General features: G+C 52.9%; 4 gene segments (V, D, J or C); all 4 read right to left on the reverse strand.

The window, feature by feature from the left end:
• Nucleotides 1-5,721: 5,721 nt before the first annotated feature.
• LOC123829688 lies at nucleotides 5,722-6,406 on the reverse strand. The segment is given in 2 exon segments: nucleotides 5,722-6,140; nucleotides 6,233-6,406. Coding segments are annotated over 2 exon segments (468 nt in total).
• Nucleotides 6,407-9,386: 2,980 nt separating this feature from the next.
• Nucleotides 9,387-9,995, reverse strand: LOC123829689. The segment is given in 2 exon segments: nucleotides 9,387-9,781; nucleotides 9,890-9,995. Coding segments are annotated over 2 exon segments (420 nt in total).
• Nucleotides 9,996-12,752: 2,757 nt separating this feature from the next.
• Nucleotides 12,753-13,383, reverse strand: LOC123829690. The segment is given in 2 exon segments: nucleotides 12,753-13,144; nucleotides 13,245-13,383. Coding segments are annotated over 2 exon segments (441 nt in total).
• Nucleotides 13,384-14,820: 1,437 nt separating this feature from the next.
• Nucleotides 14,821-15,399, reverse strand: LOC123829691. The segment is given in 2 exon segments: nucleotides 14,821-15,206; nucleotides 15,336-15,399. Coding segments are annotated over 2 exon segments (435 nt in total).
• Nucleotides 15,400-15,590: the final 191 nt, after the last annotated feature.

Raw genomic sequence — 15,590 nt, forward strand, 5'->3', positions numbered from 1 at the left:
CCTGCCTGACCTAATTACGAGCCCTTGTTGCTGACTCTACTTCCCATCTTGGGATGTAGACCCCTCCTTGGTGTCTCCTGAGGTGCAGGCATGTCCCCTCTTGATGGGCAGGAGGAGCCTGTGCCAGCTGCACACATGTCAGGACCCCTCAGTGACTCCAGCTGCTTCCCCCTGCAGACATGTGGGCCAGGGGTCCCTTAACTTCCCTCCTGTGGGCCACTCCTGGTCTCACAGTGCTAGGGGACTGTTAATTCTCTCTCTGCACCTGCCCCTGCCAGCAAGGCTGCCTTGACCAAGTCCACCAACAGTGGGTCTTTTAACGTTTAGCGGGACCTCCCGCCCATTCCACAGCTGTAGGGAGACTGCCCACAACTGAAACCTTCCTCAGCATCTGCCCTGTGTTGGGTCCCTGCCCAGGTCTTCTTAACCCTTTCCTGCTCTCCCAGACTCTCCCCAGAGCCCCTTCCAGGTCAGTGGTGTCACAGCGCCATCTGGTGGCCAGTAACTGACATCTCATTACCGTGTCTTCTCCCATGGCCCAAGGGATGGTGGGCAAGTCTGCCTGGTCTAGAGGCAGAAGATTCCAGAAGCACTATCCTTTATAAGGTATCTCAACATCCTGAACCCTAATCCCAACTAGAATACCTACTGTGATCGTATTTCTTTCAGGTTCCAGGCTTAATACCCCACCCCTGTCCCCCTGGAGCACTAGCACGTCATCTGCAGCTGCAGTCTGGGATCGGCTTCCTTCACATTGTCTTCTGAAAGGCAGAGGGAGAGAAGGGGAGTGGGAGGAAATACTGTCTAGTCTAAGTAGGAAGGAAAACACACAAGTTGAAGGTTAAAGCATTTCTTTTATCTCCATTGCTGAAAATAAACACAATGCAAAAAAGAAAACAGGTGTTTTGAGTTACCTCCAAAATGTAGATAAGCAAAAGACTGGGAAGATAATGATATTACCTTCAAGATGGAGGCAAATGTGTGAGAATAAATGTTAAAATTGAAACACAAGTGATATATAACACACACGGTTGGGGATCAGTCGTGGAGAAAAGACACCCAATGGGGAGCTGTGGACGCGGGGACTGAGAACCCCACGCACAGCCCACACGGGAGGAGCAGCCGCACAGTGGGCACCTGCTCTGTGAGCACGGAGCTGGTTTTGGGGGAAGCGGCGGCGCTGTGGGAGACAAGCGAACACTGGTACAAAACAGTGTCCTAAGGAAGCAGAGCGGCCAGGGTCAGGTGCTGGGCAGTGGCATAAATGGGGACACAGTCCGGGAAGGGGTCCCTGATGGCTTCCCGAGGACAGGGAGCTGCCCTGGGAGCCCAGGCCTCCCTCCCTCCCAGGAGGCCCAGGGGCCTGAGCACAGTCCACACACGACCAGGAAATCTCCGCCCCAAGGACTCTCGTTCCTGGGTGAGCAGATCTGGTGTCATGGCTACCACAGTGTTGAGGTGGGTTTTCAGAGACACTTACTGTCCTTACCTGCTGTGCAAGGTCAGGCTCCTGGATCAGGACTGAGTCTGTGACCTCCAGTCCCACCTCAGAACTGAGGACTCCCGGACACCCATGATCCGAAGGCCTGTCCCCTCTGCCCATGAGTGGGGATTTGCCAGAAACCTACAGCTGCCCCCACAGACAGGGGCTCGATTATTTATATTTGCAGCAGATAATATATCCCAAAATAACACATAAAATAATTAAAATGAAGTAAGGCATATTATCTAGAAAATGTCACACCATTGAGTTAAAAGAATTCAGGGAAATGACTTCAAGTCCAAATGCGAGGACACCAAGAAAAACCCTCATCTCTAGAAAGGGTTACCCATGGGGTCAAGATGAAACCGAGAGGTCGTGGACGCACGCTGCAGCCTGACACTCAGGATGGAGCGGCGGGAAAATGAAAACACAATAGAGTGTGGGCTCCTGCAGCCTGGCAGAGGACATGACGCCGTTCAGGCATCACTATGGCGATTCTCAGTCAACGGGCACAAAAGCGGTGAAGACCTTCACTCCCAACAGGAAGGAACATTTGACAAGTTGCTGCAGAAAGCCCCCAAGGTGATAGGGTGGCTCAGAGAAGGGTGCGCAGGAAGAGGGTGTCACCAGCATTCCAGATGCGGACAAGCCGTGAGGAGCAGGCAAGCTTCCCACCCACAGCGGAGCTGTGTTGGGGGCCGAGACCCACAGTTTTACCAAAGACTGTTTGTGTCCATGAGGTTCAGTGTGTGTCTTGGAGCACTGAGCTGGCTCTGGGAATCCTCATTACTTAATTATGTTACTTATTTACTTCCCTAGAGATGAGAGGGAATGGGAAAGAGGAGAGAAACATTGATGTGGGAGACAAATATGCATAAAATACCTCTTGTATGTGCCTCAACAGGGTACCAGTTCTGCAATCCAGACATGTGCCCTGACCGGGAATCGAACCAGCAAGGCTTTGGGTGGCAGTACCAGGCCCAGCCAACTGAGACTCACCAGGCAGGGCTTTGTTCTCTCTTCCCAAAGCACAGCTGATGCCCAGAACTGCATTGTCACTGGGGAATGCTGAGCAAAGAAGGGCTGCTTAGAGTGGGGGAGCCGCATGGAGGGAGAAGGATGAGGGTATGTGCCCATGAAGGGGTGACAAGGCCACCCTGTGCTGGAGCTGCTGGCACAGAGGGACACGGCCGAGTCCCCCAGCTCTGCAGGCTGGATCCTCAGAGTGCAGTGGAGCCCCCTGGTCTCTGAGCAGAGAACAGGTCCTAGGCATCCCGCAGGAGTCTGGGGATCCCGGAGTTGAAAGTCCATCAGAAACTCTGGGCCCTGTCCCAGGACCTGTCAGCACATATAAATGTCAAGTGTCCAGAAATGGGATCACACCTGAGGGCCACTCCCTGGGCCCGCTTGCTTGGAGACACCTGGAGTGATGCCCAGGGAAATATCTGAGTTGGGAAGCTCCCACTCCTTCTGCAGGGCTCGACCTAGTGCCATCTCTGTGCTCATCAACCTCCACGTACTATTAGGTGTCTCCCCTGCCCACAGCAAAGCCCCGTGTCCTCCTTAGTCACCAGCACTAAAAACCACGTTTCTTATACCTTCCGTCTGGAGGAAGACTCGATGTCCTGCACCTTTAACACACCTGCAGGTGATACTCACGGGGATCTACGTGCATATGCTGTTCATGACTCCCCACCCTGGAGGCATCACACTCAGGCTGATGACAAGAAAAGCTAGAAAGAGGAAACACCTTCCCAGCTAACAGTGCACCTGGCAGGACAGACTGACAGACAACAGCAGTGCAGACTGTGTGTCTGAGGCCCTGGACATAGACCAGGCCTGGTAGACACTAACCTAGAGGGGGACCTCATCACACACTGAGGGTCCCCCTGCAGGCAGGGTGTCTCAGGGCTCTAAAGTGTAGGAGTTTAATCAGGGGTCCCATGAATCCCGAGTGCAGGGCCTCAACCTTCCTTTCTGTGCAGAGAGAGGGTGGTCGTGCAGCGCTGTGGATCAGCACGTCTCTGCTGGCACAGAAGTACACAGATGTCTGGGAGGGGGTGGCCGACTCCAGCGTGAGCAGGAAGTCCTCCATGTTCACTCTAGACGCACTGTACCCATCGGCATCCTCTCCTTTGCTGGAGATCCCAACACCCCCTGAGTAGTATATCTGCCTCAGCCCATGGCCCAAGTTTTGTCGATGCCAGGACATAGCATTATGGTTATTAGTCTGGTGACACTTCAGTGTCACCTTCTTTCCTGTCCTTGTGACCTTGTACCTTGGACTCTGAGTGACTCCTGCATCCAAGTGTCCTGTAGAGAAAGTGACAGACCCTTATGTTGTCACTCTATGACCAAGCCTGGGACTGAATGCTGGGAATCCCAGGGCAGGAAGCCCACCTGCACCCACCTGCCCACAGGAGACAAAGAGCCACACAGAAGCAGACCCTGGTGACCATCTCAGGTCCAGCGCAGAATGTCACCTCTTCCAGTTCTGTCTGGGGAAACACAAGTCAGCCTCTCAGGGACTCAGGGACATCACTGTCCTTCACAGATGCCTCAGCTACAGAGCTCACCTGCCTTCCCCTCCCCCACAGGAACAACCCAGTGACACAGAGACAGTTGAGCAGTGCAGCATGGGAAAAATGTGTAAGCCACTTTTTAAAGAAATCTTAGCAGTACGTATGCTTTCCCCTGACTTTTGGTAAGGAAATTCGTTTTTCTATGCATAATGATACAATTCCTTACCTGTACAATTTTTCGTCCTATTACTGTAGACTAGGAAATGTTCCCATAGCAATTCTCATACTTTGGTGGTGACTTCTCTGATCAAATTTCACTTCAGATACATTATTCTCGCTTTTCTCTTTGCATAAACTCTGGGTAATTTCAATGTCAGCCCACAGGGATCCTCTCCCTTAAAGGAACAAACTGATACCCATGGCATTTTCAAAGCTTCAGGTTGGAGGCCATTGGAATCTGAGAATTACTTTCTGTTGTTTCATGATTCACCCACTGGTGGGAGCCCAGCCTCCCGGGCTCAGGTCTCTGCAGGCTCACGGGTAAGAGTCTCCCCTGGTTCCAGCTGAGGCCCCGGGGGACTAGACACCTTTGGCCCCATGACTGTGCTTTCTGTGACAAAGAGAGGAGCCTTGTCCTGATGAGATATTCAGCCAGTGGTCCCAGTGCTGCTACCTCTTACACAGGTCACACCTCAGTGTGACGTGACCCTGTCTGTGACTGCGTATCTTGATATCATGCTGATGGGCAACAACAAGCACCCAGCAGTGAGAAAGGACACGGAGTCAGAAATCACAGGCCAGGGCCATGTGACACTCAGGTGTAGTCTGCAGCTCCGCACCTGGGCAGATGTAGCAGTTGAGATTTCCTGACCACAAGTGGTGGAGCTGAGGACAGGCTGAGAAACCCCGATCCCCCACCCTGTCCGGTAGTTCAGAAACACGCATTCCCTGCATGAGCTCCCAGAATGCTCCTTGACACTCCTAGAGGACTTCTGTTTCCGTCCTAGAATCTGCTGATGGACTGGAAATTCCCCGGGTCACTTAGCTCCTCTCTTAAAGGGATATCATGGCCTCGCTCTGTCTGGAACTATGACAGGACAGACACACGTCCTCTGGCGTGAAGCTCTATGTCCCAGAATTCGCAGGGAATCAACCCTGTACCCTAACTCAGGGGTACTGGTCCTTTGGGTGTGAGGGCGGAGTTTGTCCCTCCCTTTGCTCTGTCTGCAGGATTTCCCTGTGATGTCACTCTCTGCTGTCACTGTCCAGTAAGGTTCCTCATATACCCTCACCCCGAGAACAGGACCGTGTGGTCCAGTGTTCCCCTACTCTGTCCGTCTTCCTATGAGCAGGTGCAGCTGGCTGTGCAGAGCTGGCCCCCACCATGGTACTGAGCCAGAGGCCAGCCCCATAGCTTCAGAGCAAGGGCCCCTGTCTCTACACCTGGCTTGGGTTTTCCAGGCTTCTCACTGGAGCCCCATCATACTCTGCACCAACATAGGCTCCAAGAGAGGCCATAACTCCATGGAAGACCAGTTCCTCTCTCCCTGCTGTGACAGACAAATGCTTATCTGTTAATGTGGAAAGATACGATCAGCAAACCTCTGATTCATCTGATAATTTCCCTGAAGCAAAAACCAAGCCAAGACACACCCCCTTCACCCTCCCTCTACCTCATGGTGCCATTGCATCACACTCTGCGGATCCACAGCGCCCTCATGTGGCCACTTCTGCAGCAATGCTGTTGACACCTCCTGCTAGGGAGTCTGGGAACCATGAGCAGAGGGGAGCACAGGAGGGTTTGTGAGCAGGGAGGCGGTGACAGTGCCACACTGTGGTTGCAGTGCTGGCACAGAGGTACACGGCCGAATCCCCAGGCTCTGCAGGCTGGATGCTCAGAGTGGAGGAGGAGCCGTCAGGTCTCACAATGAAGAACCGATCCTTAGGCATCCCGGAGGTGTCCACAGGTTCCTTGCCTCGGAAGTACACCAAGAACTTCGGGCCCTGCCCTGGCACGTGTTGGTACCAATAAAGGCCAAAGTGGCCAGGAATAGGATCACACCGAAATGTCACATTCTGTCCCCTCTCGGTGACCTGGTTCCTCGGGGACTGGGAGACTCCAGCCTCTGTGTGACCTAGAACACAGAAGTTGACAACAGAAGGAGGAAAACAACTGTAATCGTCAAACACACACACACTGAAGCTGCCTGGTTTTCTGAGGACTCACCGGCCCCCAGCAGACAGAGGGTCGCCCAGCAGAGGAGCCTGGTGCCCATGGCAGGGTCAGGTCAGGAGTGGGAAGTTCACTGGGTCAGGTCCTTGTGAGCAGGAGCAGAGGAGGAGGGAACATGTCTTGTCACCTCGGGGCTGTTCCCATAGTGACATCACTGCCTCTCTCAGGCCCCTTGAACTCAGGGTTGCATGATGTATGTGAGAGCACACTTGGGTGACTGGTGTAAGTAGTTCTACACTCCTTCTTAAACAAAACCCATGCATGGCTGTCCCTTTGGGGTTCCCTGCTGCTGGACCCAGGGTTCCCACGTGACACCTATCCCCTGTCTTCCGGGTCGGCTGGCATTTTCACTCTGACATGTCAACAGTGTCATCAGTACAACACACCAAAGGGTGAATCCATTATCTTCTTTGCAATTTGGGACCTCCTGGTTGCACCCTATTCTGTCACCATCCCCTCCTCTCTCCCAGTCACACATGCTCAACCTTGTCCCTTTCTTAGCAAGGAGGGTGTCGGGGTGACTCAGCTTTGCCCTGGACACACTGACACACTCAGAGATGCACGGATGCAGCGACGCCCTGGGAAATGTCGGAGTGGGAGCTCCTCTTCCTTCTGCAGGTCAGGACCGAAGCCCTGCCTGTCCTCATGAACCTCCACGTGGTGTTACGTCCACACAGTCCGTAGCAAAGACTCGTGTCCTTCCTAGTCACCATGTATTGAAAAATCAACTTCTTATAGCTTCTGTCTGGAATAAGACTCAATATCCCTGACGTTTAGGACCCCTGTGGGTGATATACAGGAGGGTAGTTGGGTCTGATTATTGATGACATTTGCCCTGGAGGCAGGAGACTCAGGCTGAGAACAAGAAAGCTAGAGCTGGGGAGGCTGCAGGGAAGGACACACTGGGGGAAAGCAACAGGGGAAGCGTGTGGGCCTGAGGCCCTGGGTCCATGTCAGGCCTGGCAGACATAGCCCTGGAGGTGGACCTTGTCACGTTCCAGGCTCACCCTGCAGGCAGGGGCCACTGGGGGCTCCAAGCAGTAGGAGTCTGCACAGAGATCCCCTGAGTCCGGGTGCTGGGCCTCCCCCTGACTTTCTGTGCAGAGAGGAGGCGGCCGTGCAGCACTGTGGGTTCACTGCTGGCACAGAAGTACACAGATGTCTGGGCGGGGGTGGCCGACTCCAGCGTGAGGGGGAAGTCTTCTTGTTTTGATCTAGTGACACTGTACCCATCATGGACCTCTCCTTTGTCTGTGATCCCGACACCAACTGAGTAATATATCTGCCTTAGCCCGTGACCCAGGTCTTGTCGATACCAGGACATATACTCATGCTGGTCAGCCTGTTGACAACTCAGTGTCACCTTCTTTTCTGTCCCTGTGACCTTGTACCTTGGACTCTGGGTGATTCCTGCATCCAGGTATCCTGTAAGAAAGGGTGACGAAGTATGAGTTTTCACCATAAGACAAAACCTCTAATGAAGTCTGGGGAATTCCAGGGCAGGAAGCCCACCTGCACTCACCTGCCCGCAGAAGACAAAGAGCCACACAGAAGCAGACCCTGGTGACCATTTGAGGTCCAGGACAGAATCTCATGTCTTCCAGTTCTGTTTGGGCACACAGAACTCAGCCTCTCAGTGACTCAGGGACCTCTCCGTCCTTGACACACCCTCCCCCACAGGAACACACCAGTGACACAGAGGAAGCAGAACACTGCAGAACAGATACATGTGTAAGTCTGTTTTCAGAGAAGTCTAATAAGTAGTACAGTCTTTTTGCCAATTTTTGGGTAAGGGAATTTGTGCCTCTACTCATAGTAATAGGATTCCTCACCTGAATGTAGGTACAATTTTTAATAATATTTTTAGTGCTTCGATAGATTCCTCTGCTTTTAATATACCTTCAAATTCTGACGACTAGTGTTTCTCTTTGCATACATTCTGGATAATTTCAATGTCAGCCCACAGGGATCCTCTTCCTTAAAGGAACTAAGGAAGAGTTCTCACAACCTCAGGGTCAAGGTCATTGGAATCTGAGAATTACTTTACATTGATTCACTAGTCACCCACTAGTGGGATCCGGGACACCCGGGCTCAGGTCTCTGCGTGCTCACGGGTAAGAGTCTCCCCTGGTTCCAGCTGAGGCCCGGGGGGACTAGATACATATGGCCCCGTGACTGTGCTTTCTGTGACAAAGAGAGGAGCCTCGTCAGTGACCTGGATGGGATATTCAGCCAGCTGTCCCCATCCTGCAACCTCTTACACAGGTCACACCTCAGTGTGATGTTACCCTATCTGTGCCTGTGTATCCTGATGTCATGTTGATGGGCAACAACAAGCACCCAGCAGTGAGAAAGGACATAGAGTCCTAAAGCACAGGCCAGGGCGATGTGACACTCAGGTGTAGTCTGCAGCTCCGCACCTGGGCAGATGTAGCAAGTTGAGATTTCCTGACCAGAAGTGGTGGAGCTGAGGACAGGCTGAGAAACCCCCATCCCCCACCCTGTCCGGTAGTTCAGAAACACGCATTGCCTGCCTGAGCTCCCAAGGTGCTCCTTGACACTCCTAGAGGGCTTCTGTTTCCCCCTGATGGACTGGAAATTCCCCGGGTCACTTAGCTTCTCTGTTAGGAGCATATCATGGTCTTGCTCTGTCTGGAACTATGACAGGACACACATGTGCTCTGCCTTGAAGCTCTACGTCCTTGAAGGTGGGAGGCAATCAGCCATGTACCCCACTCCTAGAGGTGTGACCTCCCCATCCCAGCTCAGATGCTCTTGAAACAGGAGAGACTGTGCTCTGTTCTACCCTATGGACCAAGGACCTGGTACGATGATGGAATCCAGGGTCTTGTTGACTTCGGAGGCGTGGAGATGAAGGATACATGTGCATGGGACGTTTGGAAGGTCCAGTAACTTCAGCTCCCTGTGGATGAAATGGTGCGCTGAGTGCTCCCTACTCTGTAATGTGGATACATGGTGTTCACCAGGACCAGGCACCACAACACACATTGTGAACTCCACTCTGTCACAGAGAAGGGCTTCCTGCCATGTGCTGGGAATTGCACACTGGTGGCAGAGCTGAGAGAACATTCAGGAAGGCTCTAGCTGAGCTCAGCAGGGCAAGGGGTATGGCAGAAAACGATGAAAACTATCTGTGGAACTGGGCTGAGGTCCCCTCCCTCTGCCTGTGACTACAGCTGGGACAGGACGGTTTGGGTACAGAAAGGCATGGGCCCTGCAGGGCTGTGTCTACGCTGCTGGCACAGAGGTACACGGCCGAGTCCTCCAGCTGCAAGGTGTGCATGGCCAGCTCGGAGCTGTAGTCTCTGAACTGCTTTCCTTTGAAGCGGTGGGGGAAATTTTCTTTGTCGTACTCCTGCTGTTCATAATACTGAATGAGAAACTTGGGTTCCTGCCCCCGAGCCTGTTGGTACCAGTAAACACTCTTGTGTCCAGGGATGGGGTGGCATTTCAGAACGGCCTCCCCACCACGGCCTTTGATGAGGAGTCTCGGGGACTGGGTGACTCCAGCAGCCACTAACCCTGTGGAGGAAGGAGAAGAGCTGAGACCAGCCCAGGAGGCAGATGGACACTCCAGAAACAGTCAAGGATGCTGGGTTGGAGGGACATCCCACCAGAGCTGAGTCTCACCTGCACCCAGCAGACACAGGACCATGCAACAGAGGAGATGGGCACACCTGGAGGATTCAGGCAGGGCCAGACTGGTCCATGTCTCTGCTCAGGGCTCTGGTCTTTGGGGTGAGAGAGCACAGGCTTGTCCCTCCCTCCCTTTGTTCTCTTTGGAGGGCTTGCCTGTGACGTCACTGTTCTGATGTCATTGTCTTTGTAGCATCTCGTGGGCACCCACTCCTCCAGGACAGGCTCAGCTGTTCCTGCATTTCCTGAGGTTGTCCATCACCTACGAGCAGGTGCAGCTGGCTGTGCTGAGTTGGGCCATGAAGGTACAGGGCAGGTGGCCATCAGCACAGGTTGTCTCTGCCTTGAGCAGGTGCTCCTTGCTCTACCCTGGCTCAGGTTACCCAGGCTCCTCCCTGAAGCCCCAGCACACTCTCCAGCAAACACAGGATCCAGGAGAAACTTAACTCCCTGCAAGGCCTACTTCATGGCTCCCTACTAAAACATACCCACCTGCTTGTCAGTTAATGTGAGAAGATAAGATCAATGAACCTCAGATTCATCAGATAATCTCCTTCTTGCAGGAACCAGTCAACATTCTTCCCATGAACCCGCCCTCTCCCACAGGTTGCCATCAGCATATTGCTCTGTGGATCCACAGCGCCCTCAAGTGGCCACTTGTGCAGCAGGGCTATTGACCCTGCTGGAGCTGGCTGGGTTCTCTCTAAATTAGTCATCAGGGATCCCCTAGGACTCTGCTCAGCTCCTGCTACTTTCTTGTTTACCTTTCTCAGGCTCACCCTTTGCTTGTGGTGGTGCAGGAGGTGTGATGCCTTCTCCAAACAGGAATTAAAGTTATCAACCTGATCAGTGAGTGATCATGGAAAGAGGACGCCATGCACGCAGCTGCCCAGGGAAGGGAAGGCAGGACCCTCAGCAACGCTCTGTCTTCACCCAGCGATTCCTGGGGAGGGTCTACGCTGGGCTCCCGTCAGCCAAAACATCTCCTCAGCACTGAAAGAAACCCTCTGTGCAGAAGGAACTAAGAAATGGTCTACTTACATGTCACTTTTTTTTTAGAGCACCATGTTCAACTTTTTTTTTAATTGATTTGTCTTCTTTAATTATTGACTTCTAGGAATTGTTTATATTTTGAATACATGCTCTTTTCAGTTATATAGTTGAATGTTCTTAATATCTTTTGATGAACGGGATTTTTAAAATTTTCATAAAGGAGAATGTGTGTAGATATCTTCATTTATTTTAAAAGTATATTTTACTAATTGTGCTATTACAGTTGTCCTGATATTTTTCCTCTACTTTCTCCTCATCTTCCCTGCACCCTCTCACCCTCCAACATTCCCCCCACCCCTTAGTTGATGTCCATGGGTTGTACACAGAAGTTCTTTGGCTTCCCTGTTTCCTATACAATTTTTAACCTCCCCCTCTCTATTTTGTACCTACCAATTGTGCTTCTCATTCCCTGTACCTTTACCCCCATTCTCCTCCCTCATCCTCCCCACTGATAACACTCCAGGTGATCTCCATTTGTGTGATTCTCTTCCTGTCTTATTGTATGCTTAGCCTTTGGTTTTGTTTTTTTTTTAGGTTCAGTTGTTGATAGTTGTGAGTTTCTTGTCATTTTACTGTTCTTGGTTTTTGATCTTCCTCTATTTCTTACATAAGTACTTTTATCTTTTTACATAATAAGGGTTTGGTGTTGATGAACTCCTTTAACTTGACCTTATTTGGGAAGCACTTTCTCTGCCTTTCCATTCTAAATGATAGCTTTGCTGAGTAGAATCATCTTGGATATAGGTCTTTGCCTTGCATGACTTCAACTACTTCTTTCCAGCCCTTCTTGTCTTCAAGGTTTCTTTTCATAAATCAGCTGATAGTCTAAAGGGAACTCCTTTGTAAGCAACTCTTCCTTTCCTCTTGCTGCTTTTAACATTCTCTGCTTATCTTTACTCTCGGGTAACTTAGTTATGATGTGCCTTGGTGTGTGCTCCTTGGGCCCAATTTCTTTGAGACTCTCTGAGCTTCCTGGACATCTTGGAAGTCTATTTCCTTTGCCAGATTGGGGTTTCCCTTCATGACTTTTTCAAATAAGTTTTCAATTTCTTCCTCTTCCTCTTCTCCTTCTGACGCCTCAGCTGGCCGTTTCACTAGGACATGCCAACAGTGTCATCAGTACAGCACACCAAAGGGTGAATTCATCACCCTCTCTGCAATTCAGGATCTCCTGGGAGCACCCTGTCCTGTCACCACCCCCTCCACTCTCCCGGTCACACGTGCTCGACCTCCTCCCTTTCTTAGGCGAGGGTGGGCATCGGGGTGACTCGGCTTTGCCCTGGACGCACTGACACACTCAGAGACTCACAGATGGAGCGACGCCCTGGGAACACCTCAGTAGGAAGCTCCTACTCCTTCTGCAGCTCTCGACCAAATGCCCCTCTGTGCTCCCTGACTTCCATGTGCTCTCATGTCTCCACAGCCCACAGAAAAGCCTTTGTCCTTCTGAGTCACCATGCATTTGAAATCAGATTGCTCAAAGGTTATTTCGAGGAGACCACCTGTGACTGACCTGTCAGACATGTGTGTATGATACACAAGTGGGCACAGATGTGTCTGGTTACTGATGACCACCCACCCTGATGGCCTCTGACTCAGGCTGGTGACAAGACAAGCAAGAGCTGGGGAAGCACCGTCCCAGCCAATGAACCAGCTGCAGAGGACAGACAGACAGACAGCCATCACAGGGGGACAACTGTGTGTCCCAGGCCCAGGCTTTGGTCCCAGCCTGGCCGACACTGCCCTAGAGGGCAACCTCAGCACACACAGAGTGTCACCCTGCAGGCGGGGGTCACTGGGGGCTCTAAGGTGTCGGAGTCCGCACAGGGCTCCCCTGAGTCTGGGTGCGGGGCCTCCCCCTGACTTTCTGTGCAGAGAGGAGGCGGCCGTGCAGCACTGTGGGTTCACTGCTGGCACAGAAGTACACAGATGTCTGGGCGGGGGTGGCCGACTGCAGCGTGAGGGGGAAGTTCTTTATATCTGGTCTAGAGACGCTGTACCCATCAGGGACATCTCCTTTCTCAGTGATCCCAGCACCCACTGAGTAATGGAGCAGCCTCAGCCCGTGACCCAGGTCCTGTCGGTACCAGTACATGTTGTTATGGTTCAAGTCCTGGGCACAACTCAAGGTCACCATCTGTCCTGTTGTCACGACCTGGAATGTCGGGGACTGAGTGACGCCAGCCATCCCCAGACCTGCGGGGAAGACAGGAGAACAGATGCTGCAGCCTCCAGGGAGCGGCTCGCTGCTGGGCCTGGGCACTGTCCCCACAGAGGGGCCCAGCCCAGGACCCACCTGCACGGAGGACACACAAGGCCACACAGCACAGGAGGCCGCCGCTCATGGTACGATCCGGGCTGACTCAGGGTCCCTCTGGGTCTGTGGGTGGCTGGGAAGGAGCAGGGCTGTCCAGGGAGTCTCTCTGAGGTGTCACTCCCGCTGCCTGGGCCCCAGCGCCAGCTGGTCACATGGGGACACGCCCCTTCCCCAGAGCGTCAGATCAGAAGCAGACGGGCAGGGGAATAGCTCAGTGAGAAGAACGCTTGTGGCCAAACTGACTCGAGTCCGAAAGTCATTGTCACCCTCTGTGCACACAGTGTGTGACTCAGGGGTGCTTTCTGCTGCCCGCAGACCTTCCTGCCGCCCTGGTCTGCTGTGAGTACACGTCCCTGTGCTCTTGCACCTGAGGGCAACCCTGAGGGCATTCTGATGCCTTTAGGGCTCGGGGGCCCAAGTCGTCCCTCAGCCTCCTGTTTACTTTGCTGGTCGTCCAGCCTCCGCTCACTGTCCCTCCCCCCACAGGGGCCCTCCTGGTCTCTGGTGGCCAAACCTCAGGGGCAGGCTTGTCACCACTTGAGGATCCTTTGACTCTGTTTCCTCTCCATCCCCCGACAGATGGGACCCCTGCCTCGTGCTCCCCAGTACTTTCAGAGTGCCCTGAGAACGTGCTTCCCATGTTCGGGGTGAGGCAGTGGCCAGCGCATCCAGTCCAGGGAGACACCTTCCTCTCTGTGGGGTGCTCAGCTCTGCAGGTGCCCTGCTGGCCCCTCGGGTTACAGAAGGATATGGGGAGAGGCGGCTGCCACCAAGGATAGAGAGTGAAAAATGCTCTTTTTAAATTGAGACATTGTTCCACACAGAATGTCTCCATGTGAAGGTTTCCTGACATTAATTATAATAAAAATAACGGGTCTTTAAATACTTGCAGCTAATCTCCCCACAGTCCCATGCTTTTCAGGAACCCTAACTTCCTCCAAGACTCTGTGCAGGCCCAGGTGACGGGGACAGTGCAGGAAATTGTGCCTTGCTCAGTTGCTGGTTCAATTCCAATTCCCAGACTAGGGCACATGCCTGGGTTGCAGGCCAGGTCTCCAGTAGGGGGTGTACAACAGGCAACCACAATGATGCTTCTCTCCTTCTTTCTCCCTCTCCTCCCTTCTAAAAATAAGTAAATAAAATCTTCAAAAAAAGAAAAGAACAGAAATTGTGCCTTTCTTTGCTTTCATCGTGAAGCATGGATGCATATTCACTGCCTTGAAGTGAAATGTTCCTTGAAGCTGTCAGGGAAAAGGTCGACAATCCCAGATGGTGTGTGATGTCCCCAGGCCCATTCACCTAAACCTGGAAAAGGGAAGCCAAGGTGGGCACAGTGCTGGGAGCAGGGGTGGGGCAGTCGTGTGCATCCATATGTGTTGAGCAGACTTGAGCGATTTCTGGCCTCTTGGGTTATGAAATCTCAGACCCAGGAACATGACTTCCCACCAGGTGTATAAACAGGACAATGACACCTAAGCTGCATGATGTCTGTGGGCATCCAATCCCACCCCATCGGGAAACAGCAGACAGTGCCTGGGGAAGGTGAGCTGCGCTCTCAGGCCTGAGCCTGTCTGGCTGGCAGCTGCCACTTCCTGAGTGGGGTGGAGTGTTTTTGTGCAGGAGGCTGCCACTCCTGCAGGGCTGTGTCAGGGCTGCTGGCGCAGAGATACAGGGCCGAGTCGCTCAGCTCCAGCGAGCTCGTGGCCAGCTCAGAGCGGTAGCCATCCAGCGGCTTCACAGAGAACCGATCAGGCAGGTTCCCTTTTTGTCGCTCTTGCCCGTTGTAGTACTCAACCAGGAAATCAGGGCCCTGACCCTGAACCTGTTTGTACCAATACACAGAGAGGTGTCCAGAGATATAGGAACACTTCAGTGTCACTTGCTGTTTTCTTGCTGTGATCAGGTGTTTTGGAGTCTGCGTGACTCCAGAGTCCACTGGGCCTGTTGGGAAGAGACACAGAGGAGCTGGGGACAAGGCACAGGGACCCTGCTGAGGCAGCCACAACCCCAGCCTTGTGTGTCAGGGATGTGACTGCGTGTCCAGACTTACACACAGTGTCCAGGGCTCACCTGCTCCCAGGAGACAAAGGGCCACACAGCAGAGGAGCCTGGGGCCCATGGCAGCTTCCCAGGACCTTTCTCTGCTCAAGGTGGGGTCCCCTGGGGTGAACAGTCTACAGTTCTGTGCTCCCTGTGTGCTGATAGGAGCATTTGCTATGACATCATTGGTCTGATGTTGTCACTGCTCTGATAGGACTCCCCAAGGAGGCTGCCCCCTGGTGCTCTGAACTCTTGGTGGGACCCAGGGTCCAGATTCTATTCACC

This window comes from Phyllostomus hastatus, unplaced genomic scaffold, assembly GCF_019186645.2.
Source record: "Phyllostomus hastatus isolate PE091 unplaced genomic scaffold, TTU_PhHast_1.1 phas_scaffold_114, whole genome shotgun sequence".
NCBI lineage: Eukaryota > Metazoa > Chordata > Mammalia > Chiroptera > Phyllostomidae > Phyllostomus > Phyllostomus hastatus.